At 33.7% G+C, this 20,295-nt stretch overlaps 5 protein-coding genes across 6 annotated transcripts in view; all 5 read left to right on the top strand.

Annotated features, from left to right (window-relative positions):
- LOC124451294 overlaps nt 1–2,990 on the top strand; it is an 8,308-nt gene extending 5,318 nt beyond the window's left edge. Inside the window, exons 2-3 of the mRNA XM_047001915.1 lie at nt 1,191–2,406; nt 2,519–2,990. Coding sequence (XP_046857871.1) covers nt 1,191–2,406; nt 2,519–2,990 — 1,688 coding nt within the window. The remainder of the gene's footprint in view (nt 1–1,190; nt 2,407–2,518) is intronic.
- LOC124451512 overlaps nt 1–20,295 on the top strand; it is an 89,717-nt gene that overhangs the window by 37,181 nt on the left and 32,241 nt on the right. The gene's annotated exons all lie outside the window — the stretch shown is intronic.
- Nucleotides 7,086–8,180, top strand: LOC124451542 (brefeldin A-inhibited guanine nucleotide-exchange protein 1-like). Its single transcript, XM_047002204.1, has 3 exons — nt 7,086–7,266; nt 7,816–7,917; nt 8,147–8,180. The coding sequence occupies exons 1-3, from the start codon at nt 7,125–7,127 to the stop codon at nt 8,152–8,154; spliced, it is 252 nt and encodes an 83-aa protein (XP_046858160.1). The 5' UTR covers nt 7,086–7,124; the 3' UTR covers nt 8,155–8,180.
- On the top strand, nt 9,436–12,411 carry LOC124451537 (brefeldin A-inhibited guanine nucleotide-exchange protein 1-like). Its single transcript, XM_047002199.1, has 6 exons — nt 9,436–9,535; nt 9,782–10,002; nt 10,446–10,497; nt 10,741–10,899; nt 11,510–11,652; nt 12,249–12,411. Exons 1-5 carry the CDS (start codon nt 9,502–9,504, stop codon nt 11,620–11,622), a joined length of 579 nt encoding a protein of 192 aa, XP_046858155.1. The 5' UTR covers nt 9,436–9,501; the 3' UTR covers nt 11,623–11,652; nt 12,249–12,411.
- On the top strand, nt 13,341–16,975 carry LOC124451292. The gene is made up of 4 exons (XM_047001913.1): nt 13,341–13,593; nt 14,923–15,119; nt 15,306–16,591; nt 16,727–16,975. Exons 3-4 carry the CDS (start codon nt 15,410–15,412, stop codon nt 16,973–16,975), a joined length of 1,431 nt encoding a protein of 476 aa, XP_046857869.1. The 5' UTR covers nt 13,341–13,593; nt 14,923–15,119; nt 15,306–15,409.

The raw sequence follows: 20,295 nt of genomic DNA, 5'->3' as shown, positions 1-20,295 counted from the left end.
TTGAAATATTAGAAAAACTGGTATGAAAAAAGAAAAACAGTCAATCAATGTCGCTGAGGAAACTAAAAGATGGTGTAAACGAATTAAAAAAAGGTTTGAGCATGAAAAGAATAAGTGAAGTGAAATAAAGTTGATGTGGCAGAAATTAAACAGACAAGGCAACGAAAGCTGATGTAACCAGAGTAAGAGAAACAACAGGCACAATATGCTCTGACCTTCAGAAGCTTGAAAGTGTAAATTTGATGGTCTTATAAAGATCTTAACAAGAAGTACCTGAAGGCACTAGACAATGGTTATTTAAAAAAACTCGGTTTTTAACGATAGAAGTGAAGATGCTTCCGTATGAACGATTTGATTGCCGGTCCTGGCGTTGGCAAAAGTGTGTTTGCTGCTGAGGTGTGTCGACGATATTCTGAAAAGAAAAACTTGCTGCTTTCATTTCTGCAGATATATATCAGATGGTAGAAATTCTCGATTGTTGATAGAATCATTGGCTAGTAGCATGTGTGATACAATATCAAATTTTAAATCTAAACTAAATGAAGAATTACAGAGAAACCACTTAAAAGAATCAATCGCTGATACATTCCGTGTTTTATTAAATAATCCATTGCATTCAATGGAAGATCATGAACCAATGCTTTTGGTTATTGATGCCTTAGATGAAAGCCAAGTTGATGGGAAAAGTGAATTGTTGGAATTGATTGCAGAAGAGTTTGACCGACTGCCTAAATGGATTAAAATCTTCATCACCAGTCGTCCAGAACTTCCTGTTCAAAAGGAGTTGAAACACATAAATCCTGTGGAAATTACAACTCGTCCTCGTGATAAAAACAACGAAAAAGACCTGCACAAGTATTTGAGACATGAGTTGAATAATCGGGTGCAGGAAGATCGCTACGTTCTATTGTCATTAGTTGAAAAATGTGAGGGATCATTTCTTTATGCGTATTACGCGCAACTGAGCTTGAAAGAAGAAAATATTGAGCTTACTTACGAAAACATTCAACAATTAGCCCCTAGTGGTTTAATCGGTGTTTACGCAAAGCAATTCAAAAGAGTAAAAAAATTATTAACGAAGGAAAGTCCCAGAAATTCTGTTATCTCAGAAACTTCTTTTATGCAATTTCTTGAATTGTTGGCTGCCTGTCGGCAGTTTTTACCGTTAACTTTACTGTTTAGCTATTTAGGTTTTTCTGGTGACATCAAGTTTGAAGTCCGCAGTAAAATCATTGAACTGTTATCTCAAATTTTGCCAGTTTACGATGATTGTTTAACCGTGTATCACCAATCTGTAATTGATTGGTTGAAATCAGATGGCTACGAACAGGATGAGTTTACAGTTAATCCAAAAAATGGTCATAAGTTCTTATGGCAGGCTTGTGAGAAAGTGTTTAAACAAATTAAGTGGATGAACATTTTTAGAGATCAGATGAACACTGCTATGATTCAATATGCTTTGAAGAATGGAATCTATCATATGTCAAAATGTGGCGAAAATGTTGACTTTTGCTGGGCAGTTGAAATCAAAGTGATTTTTGCGAGGTTAATGTGTGTGGAAGACATTAACGCGGATACCATTAGGTCTGAATTGCTTGAAATCATTAAGGAACGACGTACTTTCTTGAAAAAAGATGTACTTGAGGAACTACTATTTCATTTGTTTATGACAATGAGATATGACTCATCGTTACCCGATGGCTTAGCTTATTTACAAATTATTGCAAACGGAATTGATAGCAAAAACGAAAGAAGATTATTGGCAAGGGATGTATTAAAACAAGGAGAGTTTTTTTGGTTTGAGGATCTAGACTCAACGTATTTAACAAACCATCATCATTTGACTGTCTCCTTGCGTGCTAACGTTACATCTCTTTGTGTGTCGTCCAATGAAGAACTTCTTGCTGTAGGATATGAAAATGGTGAAATATCTATTTTTGAACTTCCAGACTTCAAACAACGATGCACTCTCGGCACTGCATTCGATGATTCAAGGTTGGATAAGTGGGATGATAAAAACAAAATTATCTCCCTGTATGACAACTGTGGCTATCCAACATTAAAGAACTTTGGTTTTGGACGTGGAAATATCTGTTGTTGCTCCTTTTCACCTACCGGAAATAGACTGGTAACTAGTGATGGATCTACTGAAGTAAAGTTGTGGGATGTTAACAATGGACGTTTGTTATTATGTTTACAGTCAGATGCTGTCGTTAATCGTTGCTCTCTGGTTTGTTTATTACAGCAAGATATAGAACATTACAATGAACTTCCTAAAGATGTGTTCACTGCATGGAATTCATTAACTTTGCAAAGAATCGATCGACGCTGCGTTGTTGATTACCAAGAACTACAATGCACCGATAAATATTCAGAGTTGTTTAGTGCAGAATTCGTCGAGACTTCGTATGTTTTTCAATTTCCGAAAGCAATCAATATTTTTTCTGATGAAGATTCCACTATTTGCAAATTCAAATATAACACACAATTATCGTGATTGTATTTTTTATCATACAAGCCAGAATGGAAAGCTTTCTGAAATCACTCAGTTGACAAAATACAACGAGCAAGGAGAAATCGAGTTTTGTTTACCATATGTTAGGTGTCCATGTGTTGATAGGACTCTTAACGAAGTCCATCCAATCTCGTTTAAGGAATTTTACGTTGTGCCGTATCTTTCCAAGCTTAAAATTTTCAAAACTGATCATCTTTGGAGACCTTCAGTTATCTTTGAGAAACTGAAAATTAAATGTTGTTGTTTTCACCGGATGGATCTTTTGGCTGCTTTCGCTGTTGGTGACCACGTCAACATTCATATTTGGAGCATTGAACGTTGCACTATCATTCAAACTGTACCAATGCAACTGAACAATGCATTAGGATGTTGGTGGTCAGATGGTTTACTGTGGATATGGGATGGTTCAGATCATCTTACGAAGATATCAACTTCATCTGAAAATTTTGTAGATTCTACTCAAGCAAACAATTAACATTGGATTTGAACCAAAAAATCTTAACATTTGGTGATGTCTTAGTTTGTATTGACGAACTAGATTTTGTTCAAGTTGTTAGAATTACCAAGGGTGCGATACAATACAACAAAAGACTTCCTGTTGATAGTTTTCAAAGAAAGCAGCAGCTGTATCACGATAATTCTGTTATTTTAACTGTAAACAAAACAGAATGCACATTATGGAAATGGGGAAATAACAACAATGAACTTTACTTGAAACCTTGGCATATTGCAGAAATACCCATAACAGCTGTCATTGAAAAAATTGTTGAAGAACAGATAACTGTAAATGATCTGGAGTTCAATTGCTGTATAAGTGATTGTAACCAAGCGGTCATTGGGCGACAATTTCGACCAGAACTGGCGTTTATGTAATTAATATGCATAAAACAATGACGTGATTGCGTATCGTGGTTTACATGGTTTAGGACTATCGTACATAAATCATATTTCATTGGTGAATCTTTTGGCTCATTCGTTGCTGTAGATTTAAAGTGGTGAAATGTTGCAGAATTTTCGGATTAGATTCTGTATTTAGTATAACTATGCATTACAACACAGGAACTTTAGCTTTAGTAACATATGGTGGATGTGGAATTAAATTTTAAAACTCAATGTACCTGAATAAATCCACTAACTTTCTTTAAGTTATATTAATCTATCGTTTTACTAACCTTACATATCACTTAAAACTAACATAAAAGTTCTTTCGCAAAGAAAAGGACAGTTTTTATGGTGTCAATAACGAAAATTAAAAATAGTGTAAAAACATTGTTCATGTCCTTTGTTTTAACTATAAAAAACTGTCAGTTTTCAGCTATGTAAAAATATCACGGACAGAGACAGATTAACTTTTTGTAATGTCAAGTAAAGGCCTTTTTCATCCTATGATTTCCATCGACTTTCAAACTTATATTTGGAGAATTCAACACTGTAACATTGTAACATGGTCGCTTGTTTTACATGTGAAAATTACCAAAAGTGAGAAACCTTTGATCTCTGAAGGAACTTTATGTTGATGGTTTACTTTGTAATAGAAATGTATGGTCAGATAATTTGGTTATTTTTATTATATATTAAACGTTCACTACATAGAAATGAAAGAATGTCGACAACTCATTCATTGTGAGTCATTTGACAATATGGTGTTGTTGTAAATGAAGATTATTTTGTTTAAATTGTAGTGACTTTCTTTGAACATTCTTTCAAAAACTGTAAATAAAATTTACCTTACGCATGTTAAAATCGTAGAAACAACTTTTGTATGATGTTAAAAATTCAGATTTATAAAACACCATCATGATGTCATGGAATGTCATTAAGTGTGATGATCATTAGTTGAAAAATGCGAGAGATCATTTCTGTACGTTTATTATGTACATATGATCCTAAAGACAAAAAATGTTATATGCTGTCAACAATTCCCATTTGTAAAAACATCATCATGTCAATAACTGTGATGAAAATTAATGATTAAAACTTTTACGATTTTGACACAAGTTCATTTGAACTGAAGAATTGAATTTTTTTGAGTGAAATTTCTTTAATTAAAATATTGAAGAATTATAAACTTCACTTTCTATTTCATTTTAAAATAAAATTTATCATTATAATGTTGATAATAATACAACGTACAATATATATTGTTCTAACTTATAACTATTGTACACAAAGAACGTTTTACTGATAATTTTGAAGATCCATGTGCTTTAAACAATGTAACAGATTTTTCAGGTTCTAAGTTTGGGTCATCTTATAAAAAACAGGTACATTATAGCGTACATTTTGTTGTCTTTTACTGATTAGTAAACAACTAAGTTAAACAATGGAGTTTTTCAAAATAAACATGTTTCAGCATCACGTGATGTGATCTTCAGTATTAGTGACAGTATTATGTATATGATACAACATATGTGGTAGTAATGTGATACAGTGATAGTTTATTTAAATATATGTAAATTATATACAGTAAATATACATGAATTAATGGTGATTGTGTTTACAAGGGCTTCTTTAATTCAAAATTTTAAAATCTTAGTTTTTAAGTTATTCTAATTTTACAAAAGGGAAGGGATAACTAAAGACAGAGTAATAAAATTAGGGAAACCTCTCGAGCAGGTGCAAACCTCAACCTTTGGTCTCCGGCTTACACTGATCTGCTTTTGAGTTCTCCCAAAGTTCTCCTCGGTTTGCATAAGCCTGTGCAAAAACATGAAACATCTTTTATTTCTTAAATGCATGATCATGTTACATTGAGGCTTTATTTGACAAAATTTAAGACTTTGGCTGCGTTTACACTATATACCAGATTTGCTCATCAAGATATCTTCATTTGGTTTCAAGAGGTAACAGTTTGGAGTAAATGCTTATTAATTTGATAGATTTTAGTCAATTCAATTTTAGTTCACAAGTATAAAGTTCGATGTTTGAAACGAGCCTAAAAATTTTGTTCCAAGACGTTAGAGGATTAATTATTGTAAGTTTCAAAGGTCATATGCACCTCGAGTCGATAAAAATAAAAAATTTTATCATGACGTCAATTTCAAAAGTGTTAAAGTATTCAAATTCGTTGTGTGTTTACTTTAAGCTCAGTCAAGTCGCTTTAACTTTATTAAGATAAAATGTAAGTACTGTGTATTTACTGGCGAAGTAAGAAATACTTTAGAAGAAATTAACAGGTTTTGTTAAAACCTTCGTAATGTAAAAGGATTTTACTATTCGCGACTAAAAGGTAAAATTTAGAGTGAGAAATATGTTCAGAAAGGATGTCCATGACGTCTACTGTATTGGTTAATTATTGAGGTTACACCACAAATGGAATGATAAAGTTATTAAAAGAACATTGTATAACATAGATGAACATTTATAAAGTAAATGGTTTGAACCCGGGAGTATCGTTATATGTTTGTAAATGATGATCGTCCAGGTTAATAAAGTCCTGAGAAGGACTGTTACACACGGCGTCCAGCGGTGTTACTAATTCACCCACAGCATTCACCGCAAACAATAAGACATCTTATGATATAACCTCAGGTTTGCTTATAACATTGTTGTGACGCTCATAGAAAATGTCAAATAACGTTGGTGCTTTTCTTGTATTTCTATGAAGGTCGGATGCCTGTTGCCCCTGACTCGAGAAAAGCAGCTGGCTCACAGGAAGCCATTGGGGAGACCGCTGCACAAAGTGTTGTCGTTGCAGTTGACAGGTAACGTTTACTTTAATGATAGCTATGTGGATTGTGTTTTGTGACCTATCTCCCACCCCAGGGGCGAAGCTAGATTGTTAATGCAGGGGGAGAGGTGAATATTCATATATATGGTATTATATTATGGTATTAACTAATGTCTTTTCAAATTAAATAAAGTCAAGCAAAACTAAATATATGAATATTCACCCCTCCCATCCAGCGTTCCGGCTTCACCTCTGCCCCTCTCCCAGGAATCTTTAAAATTGTCTTTAAGCTAGAGTGGGGCTTGTAACAGCAAGAAATATCGATGGATGATTCTCTATGTAGACATGTTCATTGTCCATGTTAGCAGAGTCCTGAGAATGACTGTTATTGTTATTGTTGACTGACGTTTTGACATCCTTAGCGTTAGTAATCTTCAGGCTCAAGTGAACCAGAGAACCTTGAACATATGCATGAAAATTTTGAAGAACTCGTGCACTGTCCATACGTTATGTTCTCTCAGCAGAATATCATCATCTCAACTTCTTCATTGTGTTTTTATTAGAGTTTTCACGGGATCAGTGAAACTGGATGGTGATGCTATTGGTAGGTTTGCATGTATACATTAAACTGCATCTTACATATGATTTTTATACATCTAACTTGACCATAATTCACTGACCATTCTTTATCTCAAGTATCCAAATCTCCAATACCCGAAATCCCAAGTACCCAAATTTCTAGTACATAAATCCCCTGTTCCCAAATACCAAATCCCAAGAATCCAAATCCCCTGTATCCGAATCCCCATTTCTCAAATACCAAATATCGTTACCTCCTGTATCTATGAACTTGGCAACAAGGACTGCAATTTCCAGTCTACGATTTGCTTGAATCAACAACTGGATTTTTCACATTTTAGTTCTTCCACAATTCGTGATATGGTCGTAAGATGTGTCACACAAATGGTGCATTCGCAAGCCGCAAACATCAAATCTGGTTGGAAAAATGTTTTCTCCGTTTTTCATTTGGCTGCGTCCGATCATGATGAAGGAATCGTGGAACTCGCTTTTCAAACAACAGGTTTGTAGTTTAATAAAGGAGGTTTTTCTTCTAATCTTACTGCTGACCTGTCTGTTGTGCTCTTGGGTAAGGTTCTTGTATCGGTGTAAATTTTAAAATGAAAATGGTTGCATATGTTTGAAGAAATGATGGTGAATCCGTTTCCAAGCTTGGACTACTTAGACATTTATAAAATATTAAAATAAATTCAAATTGAATTTGAATATCGTTTAAGTAAATGTGTTTCTCGGATGTGACAGAGAACTTCGTTTATTTTGCAACAAAAATTTTATGTGTTCGTTCTTTTCCATGGTAATTCAGTCATATTCGTATAAGTTTTCGAGGTAAACTTTTCTTTACCATAAAGTCGATGGATGTTCGCCTCATGATGCATGAATGAAAATTAAACCAGATTTAATGGAGAAATGAAATAAATGTATGAAACATTTTTTAGTTGATTTAAATTACAAGTCAAAAGGCAGAGATTTTTAAACTTTTCTAGCCCTGTTTCTCTACTGTTTCAATGGCACTTGTAAATCAAAGCTTTGACAGATTCATTTTCTCTTTTAGCCACGATTTTTGAGAAATATTTCTCCGCGACCATCGACTCTTTCCAAGATGCCGTCAAGTGTCTCTCGGAATTCGCATGCAACGCAAGTTTCCCGGACACGAGTATGGAAGCAATAAGACTGATACGAAATTGCGCCAAATTTGTTTCCGAAAATCCTGTGGTACGACAATTGCAAATCTACTTTCTTTTCAACTTTGAAATGATTTAAAATTTTGCAAAATCACATCAAAGCTAACCACTTTGGATCAAATCAAATCCAAATCATCTATTTCAATCGCTTTTCGTGTAGCATTTTCCAATGGCGTCTGTTTTCTTTTCTTTTATAAACAGATGTTTAAAGACTACGGAGTAGAGGATGCTGGGATATCAGAGCAGGACAGAATCTGGGTGAAAGGCTGGTTTCCAGTCCTTTTTGAGCTTTCGTGTATCATCAACCGATGTAAACTAGATGTCAGAACAAGGTATGGTGGAAATATTGAGTTGTATGTACTGTATAGATTAGTATGTATTGTATAATTTGAATGTGAGCTATTTTCCATCCATCAACTAGAGGCCTAACCGTGATGTTTGAAATCATGAAAACATACGGGAACACGTTTCTCCAACATTGGTGGCGTGATGTGTTTAAAGTCGTGTTTCGAATTTTCGACAACATGAAACTACCAGACAGACAGATAGATTGGCAGGAGGTTAGAAAACTGTCATTATTGTGCTCTTAATATATGGCAAGCGTCACTTCCGGCTAAATGGCGCGCTTTGATTGGCTAAGAAACAATTTTGCTGGTCCATTATTCTCCCGTAATCGACCACGGTTCAAAACACGTAGTTTATAATGTGTCGTTATTGTAGTCTTATTGTCTATGATTGCCAGAAACACACATTATATCGCAAAAAGTCAACTTACATACACGACTATCCAGTTCCACGTGGAATAATATTCATTTTATGTGTTCACGTCTATCCACCTTCATTCCTCATTCTCTCATCCATTTCAATTGTGTATCCACTCCATTGAACTAAAATACATGGAACGCTACCTGTAATAGAAAACCGTAGTATTTTTGAAGCAAATTTTACACCCAGACACGCATGTGTAGTTCAATCAATTTTCACTCCGCGAGAGAATTTCGAAACACTAAACACGCGTGTCTGGGTGTAAGATTTGGCTTCAATTATTTGCTTCATGTAGCGTTCCATGTATTTTAGTTCAATGATCCCCTCATATCTTCCTCTATTTCTTATTCACTTCTATCCACTTTCATTCTAGAGTCGCTTCATTCTGTATATCTACTCGTATTCACTTCATTCTCTATCCATTCTTATCCTCTTGCATTCCCTATTCACACACCGATTGCATTTTGTGTAAACGATTTGTACCAGTATGGAAGGTTTGAAACACTCGTTTGTGAAAGTTACCCACCTGTAAAGAATGCTTTTGCCTTTAAATCAGGAGGGAGTAATGTTAAACTGCGGAAGGTCGTTTCCTTTACATAGAATAAAGTCCGTGTATAAGGTGTTGTATTTCCTCGTTATAAAATGAGACATCAGCTGAGGATGTTTTGAAATTTGTGATGTTCTTTATAGAAATCAGAATGGATGACAACAACTTGTAATCACGCTCTATATGCTATCATCGATGTTTTACTCAGTATTTTGATATTCTTGCTGAAATTCTTCTTGATGATATGTATGGCCATCTAGAGTGGTGTGTCAAACAAGGTAAGCTTGAGATTACGCAAGGTGTTTGTGTTAGGCATTTGCCTTGGTGATTGGTTCGTTGTGTCAGAGTTTGTGATTGGTTTGAAATATCAGAGTTAGTGATTGGTTTGAATATGAGAGTTTGTGATTGATTTGTTTTGAGGTACATTAGTATACAAGAAGTATCAGAGTTTCTTACAGGTTCGACTGTAAATGCTTTGTAACACCATGTCCTGCTTTGCTCGTTCATTCAATACATGTCTTTAGATAACGAGCAGTTAGCGAGGTCTGGTACCAATTGTTTGGAAAATCTCGTCATATCCAATGGCAACACGTTCTCCGAAGACGTCTGGGAAAAGACATGTCAATGTGTAAAGACGATATTTGAATCAACCGTACCTCACGAACTATTGAAATGGAGACCCGCTGACCAACAAGTAATGAGTCTACCCACACTGGATGTCACTCCTGCGTCATCATCACTCAAGGTAAGTTACACTTTGGGCCTGATTATATGGAGGGGAGTTAGCCCGGATAGCGAGCTAGCCCCGATGATTTCAAGGGATTGAAAAGAGCCAAAACTTCAAGGTTAAAAATTACAAATGTTTGCGAAGCGCCACACGTCATTCCGGTTGTAATTCTCAAATTATGGCAAATTGGTTGTTTTAATTTTAAATGTTTTGCGTAGTTATTAAATCAGAATATTGTGAATTTGCTATCGAAGATTTATCTGATAATAAGTATTGAATCGTTTCCATTTGCCAAAATGATTTAACATTTGGTTAATCCCGGCTACCGGGATCATGTAATCCGCCCTTTTGTATTTTTTATGATCTCTTAAAGCCCGACAGTCTAAAATTATAGACAAATTTTCAAAACTATTCTGTTTGTTTTATGTATTTATTACCCTTAAAATTGACGTATATTGTAGATAATGTCACCTGTCGACCTGGAGGATGATATCGTGCCCAAATATCCGGAAGGTAAATAAAAGTTTGTGAATTCTTTTAAAGGAATTTTTCTTCAATTGTCTCCATAATTATAAGATTGGAAAATATTTCATGGTAAGCTAAAGCTCGCATAATAAAAAAGCTCATTTGAACCAAAAGCTCATATGAAGCAAAAGTTCGCATATTGCAATATAGCTCGTGTGAATCTTTAACTCGTATGGACCAACAACTTGCATTCTTTGAGTAACAAGTGAAAATTTTCCGTATTATTTTTAGACGAGGACGAACAAGATGGTCAGCAATCGTCAAAAGGTTCGAATGAAACGGAGGAGGAAATGCCTCAAGAAACAGTTGAAGAAACCAAAGAACAAGACAGCATTAGTTTACATAGTACGCCTAGTTTACGATTTGAACCTGTCGAAGAACACGAACCAGGTAACTATGTGTTAGAAATCAATTGAGATTAATAATTTGTTGTCACAGCCTGCTGCCATTTACGTGTTTAATTTACTTTGGTTTATTGGAAAGGCGTAGCAAAACGTATAATTGATATATGCGTTTGAAAAACTCAATCTGAAGTGAACAGCGACGTCATGTAACATTTCCTGAAACTGTTTATGTTCTAAAATATTACATATTTTGCAATGTTTGAAACAATAATGTTGTTAATTGTTACTAATAGAACTAATCATGTTTCTAATTAGCACTGTTTGAACTAATAATTTTGCTAATTGTTATTAATTGAACTAATAATGTTACTAATTAGTTCTCCTGTTAACATTTATTTTTCATAAGACATTGCACTGACTTTAGAAACTCATTTTTTTTATGTTTTTGCATTCGTTGCTTATTTTGTTTTATTTTAAAAGACCTCTAATAAGATAAATTAGCCCTTTGTGTGGGATATTCAAAAGTTCGATTTTTACCGACAAATGAAAAAATCGTCTGAGCCTGAATACGGAAATGTTCAACCAACACCCGAGTGACAGTTTTTAATTTTTTCATGTATGTACTTTAACGTCGTAAAATCATCTCATTATTTTAGTTGTGCTGACGGAGAGGATGCTGTTCAATTCATTGATCATTAAGTGTGTCGTTCAATTGGAACTTATCCAAATGATCGACAATGTCGTCTTTTTCCCAAGCACCGGCAAGTGAGAAGATGAAGATACTATGGCTGAATTACAGGTCAGTTGTAATTACGGTCATTGTAGGCAATACTGAGATAAATGCTTTGTTGTAATGTTGTTATACCAGAGTTCCCTTGGTGGCATAACAAAGTTCTTAGCTGAAGCACAGAATATGTAATATACAGAAAAGACACTTGGCATCTTTAGTTGTTAGGAATAAATTTAATCAATGAAAAGTTTGTCAAAATAATGTGCCAGGATTGTCACCATTGCACTTGACTGTATACAAGTAAGTTGTTTTGTTTGATGTGTTAGGACACTTGGAGTCTTTAGTTGTAAGAAATAGATTTAATCTCGGAAACATTGTCATTGCGTTGTCTCTAAGCCATTACAATTGGATAGCACAAAATAAAGTTGCTACAGAACATTTTTTTGTTACTTTCCTCCTAAATTCCTCCCAGAATAATCTAGAGGATCCATACTTCAAAAAATTTGTCATTATTGCTATCCTTATCTATCCACAGTACTTACTCATCTCCAATCCTCCAAGTTCCCATGTTTTTTTTCACCAAAATCCTTTGTCCCTCCATATGTCTATCTAGGTCATGTATTTATCTTATATAAAGTTCTATATTTTATATTCTTTCTTCTTAGAAACTCATTGCTTATGGTCATATTGTTGGTGATACACCAGACTCCATTGAACCAGAGAGGCGTTTAATTGACAGAATTATCGAGACTATTTGTAGTTGCTTTACTGGTATAATTACTGATGTAAACGTTCAAATACAAATTATAAAATGTTTATAAAAGTATACTCAAACTGTTATAGTATTTAATGAGGGAAATGATATTTCCTTGAGGAATTTAAAGAGGGTAATGACATATGTATCGCTATGTTTTTACATTTTTTGTCTAATTTTTTTCTATTTTTAATACACCTACACCAGGTATAACATAGAGTTCACAAAAATATTCTCGTACTATATTGAACTTGCAGGAACGATGTCTCTTTCAAGGGAAAGAGCTATTTGTTATATAAATATAAGAAAAATATGCTAGGAAGACAATTTGATCTTTTATAAAAACAGAACATTAATTTAATTTTTAAAGCCTTTATTAAACTTTCTATTTTATGAAGTTATTATAAATTACTTACAAAAATCATCACAGAAAAGAGTATCCAACCATGTATCAAAACCGTATGAGGTACACACCCATATTTTTTCAAGGAGTTTAATGAAGTTAATCATTTATTGAATCTAAAGGTTTTGTCAAATTTTCGAAGATTCTTTACAATACGACAATAAGAAATTGAAGGTCTGTTATGCCGATCGGTGCTTAGTACCTATTACATCAATACATCTCTTGATCTTTGACCCTGGAATTTCGGAAAAAGAGTTTGGCCATTTCCATTTGGACAATTATTGGTTTTTATTCTCTTCAAAATTTTTTTAAAATTTATACTGTAGCCTGTTGCACGAAGCGTGGATAGCGTTATCCATTGGATAGTAGTTTTTTAAATTTGTGAATGTGCATGGTTATATTTTGTTTATGATGATGAAACTTTGTAATTCTAGAACCAATATTGTATTTCATTTATTGTTCAGTTCGAATCGTTGACTTTTTCCTTTTAAGATATTTTTGAAGCGCTCAAAACGTTGCTACTCAGTTTAATGGATAGCGTTATTCGACCTTCGTGTAACTGATCTCTTTGGTAATTTATCGTAAAGTTTCTGTAAAATATAAATCTGGTGAGAACCATATATGGACAATGAACATGATTATTGTCTACTTTTCAGCTGTATCCAGTTACAAGTGCGGAAGTGAATCAGAATGATCTCTTGATGAGCCCATCCCTTGCATTTGAATGATGTGTACATTACAATACGATTAAAGACAAAATTGAAGAAATATTTCAATATAAAACTGTGACTCTACGTTGTGGAACGAAATAATAAGTGTGGAAATGAAGAAATAGTCGTTTTGATCATATTTGGTGAGTAAAATTGTAAAACATTGATTTTAAAGCCGTATTGTTTAGCTACTTTTTATCGCTATTGTATCAAAGGTTTGACTAAATGGCAGAATACTCGTTCACTTGGATTCATTGACTGTGCATGCACATTTTCAGTAGATACACAGATACACAAAGCATATATTATGCCGTATATAAGACGATTCTAACCTCTGAGAAAAGAAAAATCAACGTCAAACGAAACTATAAGATAAATAGCGCTACATCTATTGGACAATACGATAATATATATTAGTATATCAAATTGCGTTTCATCATATAAACACAAATGATCTGTTTACCAATCAAAACGATATATTTTAATATTTAAATCAACCACAAACGATTTGCATCAATTATACATTACCACATTGATATGTAATTATAGATTTATAGTGCCATTGTCGCACAACCTAAGCGTTCTGTTGTGCGGGATGCTAAATCACGATTCTTTTGACGACTAGCGTTGGTTCATTACCACGAGTATTAAAATCAAAAATGCGTATCTAATTTGTCTTTTCAAGACTTCAACTCAATGCGTTACCATGCATTAATCAAATGCGTCGATAAATGCGACCATCAAAAATGCGTATTGAAACAACCAGAAACAGCGTTTGCAGCCTCTATATATACTAAACATTCAACAAGATATAATTACAAAGTTTCCTCTTTGCCACGATTGGAAAGAAGGTCTTCCTCAGCAACTCAATGCTTTAAACTTCCATGACAAATGCATGTGCGTAATTTAACGTAAATAGTTCCCATTTTACCATGCTCTTACTTCTTTAGTAATGTTCGCTTACAGAAAGAGAAAGATACTTCACTTGTTTTGATTATTTATGAAAATTTCCTCCCGTATACTATTTTATACTGATAAGTTTTACATCGTCCATATTATTATTGATAAATTTATAAAATTTACGACAAGCCAGGTCACGTTGCAAGAAAAACTGTCTGTTGCTCATTTCTTTTGCTGTTTTCAGTTTTCAATTTTATGAGCACAAAAGGTTAAAGCCACAAAGAATTCAACATAATTTATGTATTTTTAATGATCCTTTTATTCGTTTGAAAATGACTGACACAAGTAGTACCAACTATTATCTGACTCTAGCTGCTGATCTTTGGTTTGGAAACTCAAACTTTGACAAAAAATGGCCATTTGGATCGATATTTGGATAAATTTTGGCCTATTTTCTATTCTAATTATTTTCGGAATCACATTGGTAATTTATTATAAAAGTCTATGTTAAAAACATAAATCTGGTGAGAACCATCTATGGACAATGAACATGATCGTTAACTACATTTCAGCTGTATCCAGATACAAGGAAGTGAATAAAAATGATCTTGTGATGAGCCCGTCTTTTACATTTGAATACACACGTCTACACTACAATACAACGAAAGACATAAATGAAGAAATATTTCATTATAAAACTGTGAATTTACGTTGTGGAACGAAGGAATGAGTGTTGAAATGTAGAAATAGTCGTTTTGGGTCATATTTGGTGAGTAAAATTCTATAAAACATTAATTTTAAAACATTATTATTTAGCTACTCTTTATATTTTATCACAGATTTTACTAACGTTTTGTATTTGAACTTTGAAATAAGTTTTTCAGTTGGCCGTTGATTTATTTAATTTTAAAGTATTGTAACTTATTTAGGTACCATTATTTTTCTTGGTTTTTAGTTTCAAGTTCAAATAAAGGCTTCATCATTAAAACCAAAGATTCTTCATTAAAGTTAGTCAGAGTATTCACAACATTATATTCTAAACAGGTTTCTTGTTTGAAAATGACTTCACCACCTCAAAAACTGAACATTGAGGCAAATGGATCTCGTTTAAGTAAAATTATGATAAATAAAGGAACCCAAGCTTTGAAAACAACATTGCAATTTAGTTTTAACTTTCGATCATCAAGTTTGATCAATGAACTTAAAGATCTTTCAACAATGAACAAATTGACTTTGCTTAAAAACAAAAGGGTCATCAGCAAAGAGCAATGGGAGCTTCTTTACCCATCAAATGGCTCATCACCTGACATTGAAAACTTTGACATCTCATTATTGACTGTCTTATTGAGAAATATTTGTGGTCTAACAGCGCCATCTGGTGGATGGGATAATCTTCCTTCCTCTTCAGATACTTCAATATCAGCAAATATTGCAAGAATAAAGTTTTATCGAAACAAAGTGTATGGTCACATAACTACAACTAGTGTAGATGACAGTGAGTTTGAGCATTTGTGGCAGGAAATTTCAAAAGCATTGGTTGGTCTGGGTATTCAACAAACTGATATAGATGAAGCAAAGAAAGCTCCCCTCAGTCCTGATGAGGCAAACCATATTGAAATATTGAAAAACTGGTATGAAAAAGAACAACAGTTAATCAATGTCGGTGAGAAAACCAACGAAAATGTAAAAGAATTAAAAAAAGATTTTGAAGCTATGAAAAATAAAGTTGAAGAAATTAAAGAAAACATGCCAACAAAAGCTGATGTAGAAATGTTACAGGGAAAAACATGTTCAAATCTCCAGAAGCTTGCAAAGTGTAATTTCAATGGTCTTATAGAAGATCTTAACAATATATACCTTGAAAGCACTAGACAATGGTTATTTGAAAAACTCGACACTTGGTTTAACGATAGAAGTGAAGATTCTTCTAATGTCATGATTTTGATTGCCGGTCCTGGCGTTGGTAAAAGTGTGTTTGCTGCTGAGGTGTGTCGACGATATTCTGAAAAGAAGAAACTTGCTGCTTCTCATTTTTGCAGGTATAATAGATCAGATGAGAGGAATCCTCGAATGTTATTAGAATCATTGGCTAGTAGCATCTGTGATACAATATTAGATTTTAAAAGTAAACTGAATGAAGAATTACAGAGAAACCATTCCTACGAATCATTCACCGATGCATTCCGTGTTTTATTAAATAATCCATTGCATTCATTGGAAGATCATAAACTAATGCTTTTGGTTATTGATGCCTTAGATGAAAGTCAAGTTGACGGCAAAAGTGAATTGTTGGAATTGATCGCAGAAGAGTTTGACCGACTGCCTAAATGGATTAAAATCTTCATCTCCAGTCGTCCAGAACTTCCTGTTCAAAAGGAGTTGAAACACATAAATCCTGTGGAAATTACAACTCGTCCTCGTGATAAAAACAACGAAGAAGACCTGCACAAGTATTTCAGACATCAGTTGAATGATCAGGTGCAGGAAGATCCCTACGTTCTATTTTCATTAGTTGAAAAATGTGAGGGGTCATTTCTTTACGCTTATCACGCACAACTGAGCATAAAGAAAAAAGAAATGGACTTACAGACGAGAATATTAAAAAATCTGTTCCTACTGGGTTGAATATATTTTACACAGCACAATTCAAGAGATTAAATAAATTATTGAAAGAAATAATTTTATCAACACTCGATATCATTATTTCCGATAAAAACTTTACGGAATGTCTTGAAGTGTTGGTGACTTATCAAAGTATTTTGCCTTTGTCTTTTCTTTTTCAATGTTTAGGTTTTCTGATGACATGAAGTTTAAAGATCGTAGTAAAATACTTGAAGTGTTTCTCAAATTCTCCCAGTTTACGATGATTATTTGACCGTGTATCACAAGTCTCTAATTGATTGGTTAAAATCAGATGGTTACGAACAGCATGAATTTACAGTTAATCCAAAAAATGGTCATAAGTTCTTATGGCATGCTTGTGAGAAAGTGTTTGAACACATCAAGTCGATGAACATTTTTAAAGATCAGATGAACACTGCTATGATTAAATATGCTTTGAAGAATGGAGTCCACCATATGATAGAATGTGGCGAAAATGTTGACGTTAGTTGGGCAGTAGATGTCAAAGTGGTTTGTGCGAGGTTAAATGAAGACATTTCCATGTATGCCATTAGGTCTGAATTGTGTAAAATCATTAAGGAACTACGAACTTTTTTGAGAAAAGATATACTTGAGAAACTACTATTTCATTTGTTTATGACGTTACTGACAATGAAGAATAAGTCATATTTGTCAAGGTTAGATGATAGCTTAATTTTTTTACAAATTATTGCAAACAAAATTTATGACAGTAACGAAAAAAGGATATTGGCAAGGGATTTATTGAGACAAGGAAAGTTTGTTTGGTTTGAGGATTTAGACTCAACATATTTAACAAACCGTCATCATTTCACTGTCTCCTTGCGTGCTAACGTCACATCTCTTTGTGTGTCGTCCAATAAAGAACTTCTCGCTGTAGGATATGAAAATGGTCAAATATCTATTTTTGAACTTCCTGAATTCGAACAGCGATGCACTCTCGGCACTGCACTCGATGATTCAAGGCTGGATAAGTGGATTGGTGTACACGAATTTATGTCCCTGTGTAACAACTATGACTGTTCAAGATTAAACAAATCTGGTTTTGTACGTGGACACATCTGTTGTTGCTCCTTTTCGCCTACCGGAAATAGACTGGTAACTAGTGATGGATCTACTGAAGTAAAGTTGTGGGACGTTAACAATGGACGTTTGTTATCATGTTTACAGTCAGATGATGTCGTTAATCATTGCTCTTTCTTAGATTCTGGTTTGTTTATTACAGCAGATATGTAGGAGATGAGAATATTCTAAAGATGTGTTCACTGCATGGAATTCATTAACTTTGCAAAGAATCGATCGACGCTGCGTTGTTGATTACCAAAACTACAATGCACCGATAAATATTCAGAGTTCTTTGTTGCAGAAATCATCAAGACTTCGTATGTTTTTCAATTCCCAAAGGCAATCGATATTTTTTCAAGTAAAAACAAATATCCACTACCTTTACATTTAATGATAACACACCATTATCGTGATTGTATTTTTTATCATACAAACCAGAATGGAAAGTTTTCTGAAATCACTCAGTTGACAAAATACAACGATCAAGGAGAAATCGAGTTTTGTTTACCAAATGTTAGTTGTCCATGTTTTTGGAGGAATCTTAAAAAAGTCCATCCCATCTCGTTTAAGGAATTTTACGTTGTGCCGCATTTTTCCAAGCTGAAAATTTTCAAAACTGATCATCTTTGGAGACCTTCATTTATTTTTGAGAAATTTGAAATTAAATGTTGTTGTTTTTCACCGGATGGATATTTTTTAGCTGCTTTCGCTGTTGGTGACCACGTCAACATTCATATTTGGAGCATTGAACATTGCACTATTATTCAAACTGTACCAATGCAACTGAAGAATGCATTAGGATGTTGGTGGTCTGATGGTTTACTGTGGATATGGGATGGTTCTGATCATCTTATGAAGATATCAACTTCGTCTGAAAATTTTGTAGATTCTACTCAAGCAAAGCATGTTAACATTGGATTTAAACCTAAAGAAATCTTAACATTTGGTGATGTCTTGGTTTGTATTGACGAAGAAAAGTTTGTTCAAGTTGTTAGAATTACCAAGGGTGAGATACAATACAACAAAAGACTTCCTGTTGATAGTTCAAAAGTTAATGCAGCAGCTGTATCACCTGATAATTCTGTTATTTTAACTGTAAACAAAACAGAATACACATTATGGAAATGGAGAAATAACAAAAATGAACTTTACTTGGAACCTTGGCATACTGCAAAATACCCATAACAGCTGTCATTGAAAAATTTGTTCGGAACAGATAACTGTAAATAATCTAAAGTTCAACTGCTGTATAAGTGATAGTAAACAAGCAGTCATAACATTTTCCAAAGCCTTGAGATGTGAGGGCATTTATGTAATTAATGTTCATGAGAATGGTGATGTGAATGCGATTTTGCATGATGTCAGGAAATATTGTTTGGAATCCGACCTAGTCGTACACAAATCTTATTGCATTGGAGTGTTTGAATCGCTCTTTGGTCGGTCATTGGTTGCTGTAGATTTAAAGAGTGGTAAAAAGTGCGCTGAATTTAACGGACATGTAACGTCTAATATAACTATGCATTCCAATACAGGAACTTTAACTATGGTTGACAGTTCAAATGGCATAATTCAATTTTTAAAACTTAATGTTCCTGAATAATTACATCAACTCCAACTTTAATAGTAAATTCAAAAACCTTTTGAGAAAATTGCACATAGATGTTGATGGTCGTAAGGATGATTGATTGTTTCCACCTACTATAGTTTTCTACAGAAGAAGTATACTTATTCTACCAGGCAATCTTTAAGAAATTATCTATATTTCCAAAAAATAAATTTGGACAAATTTTGCAAAATATTTTTCAAACTGATCAGTACTATTTCTTGGAATGTCTTACCTCCTGCTATTAAAGAATGTAAAACATTATCTATGTTTTGCAATAATCTGAAACGATGTATAATTGCTTTCTATAACACAAATGACTTGTATTTAAAAAGAGCGCTTCTATACTAATTGATCATGAATACTTGTTTATTCCTTTCTAAGATTCTACTTGTAATTTTCATAAATGAATTGTCATTTAAACAGGGCATCCTCTAGATTTGACTACTACTGTGAGGTCTGCCCAGCTGATTTCTTTTGTTTGATGTTTTCAAGAGCTGAAATATGAATATTCACCCCCGAATATATCCTGTGTTATATTTACATTCTACGAGGCTGTGGCTTAAAGCAAGATCAATCAATGGCTTAGTCATCCTACTAGTTATGGTATTGCAAAATGCATTTGTAAATTTCAGAC

Source organism: Xenia sp. Carnegie-2017, unplaced genomic scaffold, assembly GCF_021976095.1.
Source record: "Xenia sp. Carnegie-2017 unplaced genomic scaffold, XeniaSp_v1 HiC_scaffold_24, whole genome shotgun sequence".
NCBI classification, from domain to species: domain Eukaryota; kingdom Metazoa; phylum Cnidaria; class Anthozoa; order Malacalcyonacea; family Xeniidae; genus Xenia; species Xenia sp. Carnegie-2017.
Note: the sequence above shows the minus strand (reverse complement) of the source record. Positions and strands in the feature narration are given on the sequence as shown.

Excerpts from the sequence above, each read along its gene's own strand:
- LOC124451542 (XM_047002204.1), top strand. The coding sequence starts at position 7,125 with ATGGTCGTAAGATGTGTCACACAAATGGTGCATTCGCAAGCCGCAAAC. Across the intron at positions 7,267-7,815 it reads ACTCGCTTTTCAAACAACAG|CCACGATTTTTGAGAAATAT; the intron begins GTTTGTAGTTTA and ends TTTCTCTTTTAG.
- LOC124451537 (XM_047002199.1), top strand. The coding sequence starts at position 9,502 with ATGTATGGCCATCTAGAGTGGTGTGTCAAACAAG. Across the intron at positions 9,536-9,781 it reads AGAGTGGTGTGTCAAACAAG|ATAACGAGCAGTTAGCGAGG; the intron begins GTAAGCTTGAGA and ends ACATGTCTTTAG. Across the intron at positions 10,498-10,740 it reads CGTGCCCAAATATCCGGAAG|ACGAGGACGAACAAGATGGT; the intron begins GTAAATAAAAGT and ends TATTATTTTTAG.
- LOC124451292 (XM_047001913.1), top strand. The coding sequence starts at position 15,410 with ATGACTTCACCACCTCAAAAACTGAACATTGAGGCAAATGGATCTCGT. Across the intron at positions 16,592-16,726 it reads ATCATAAACTAATGCTTTTG|GAGTTGAAACACATAAATCC; the intron begins GTTATTGATGCC and ends CCTGTTCAAAAG.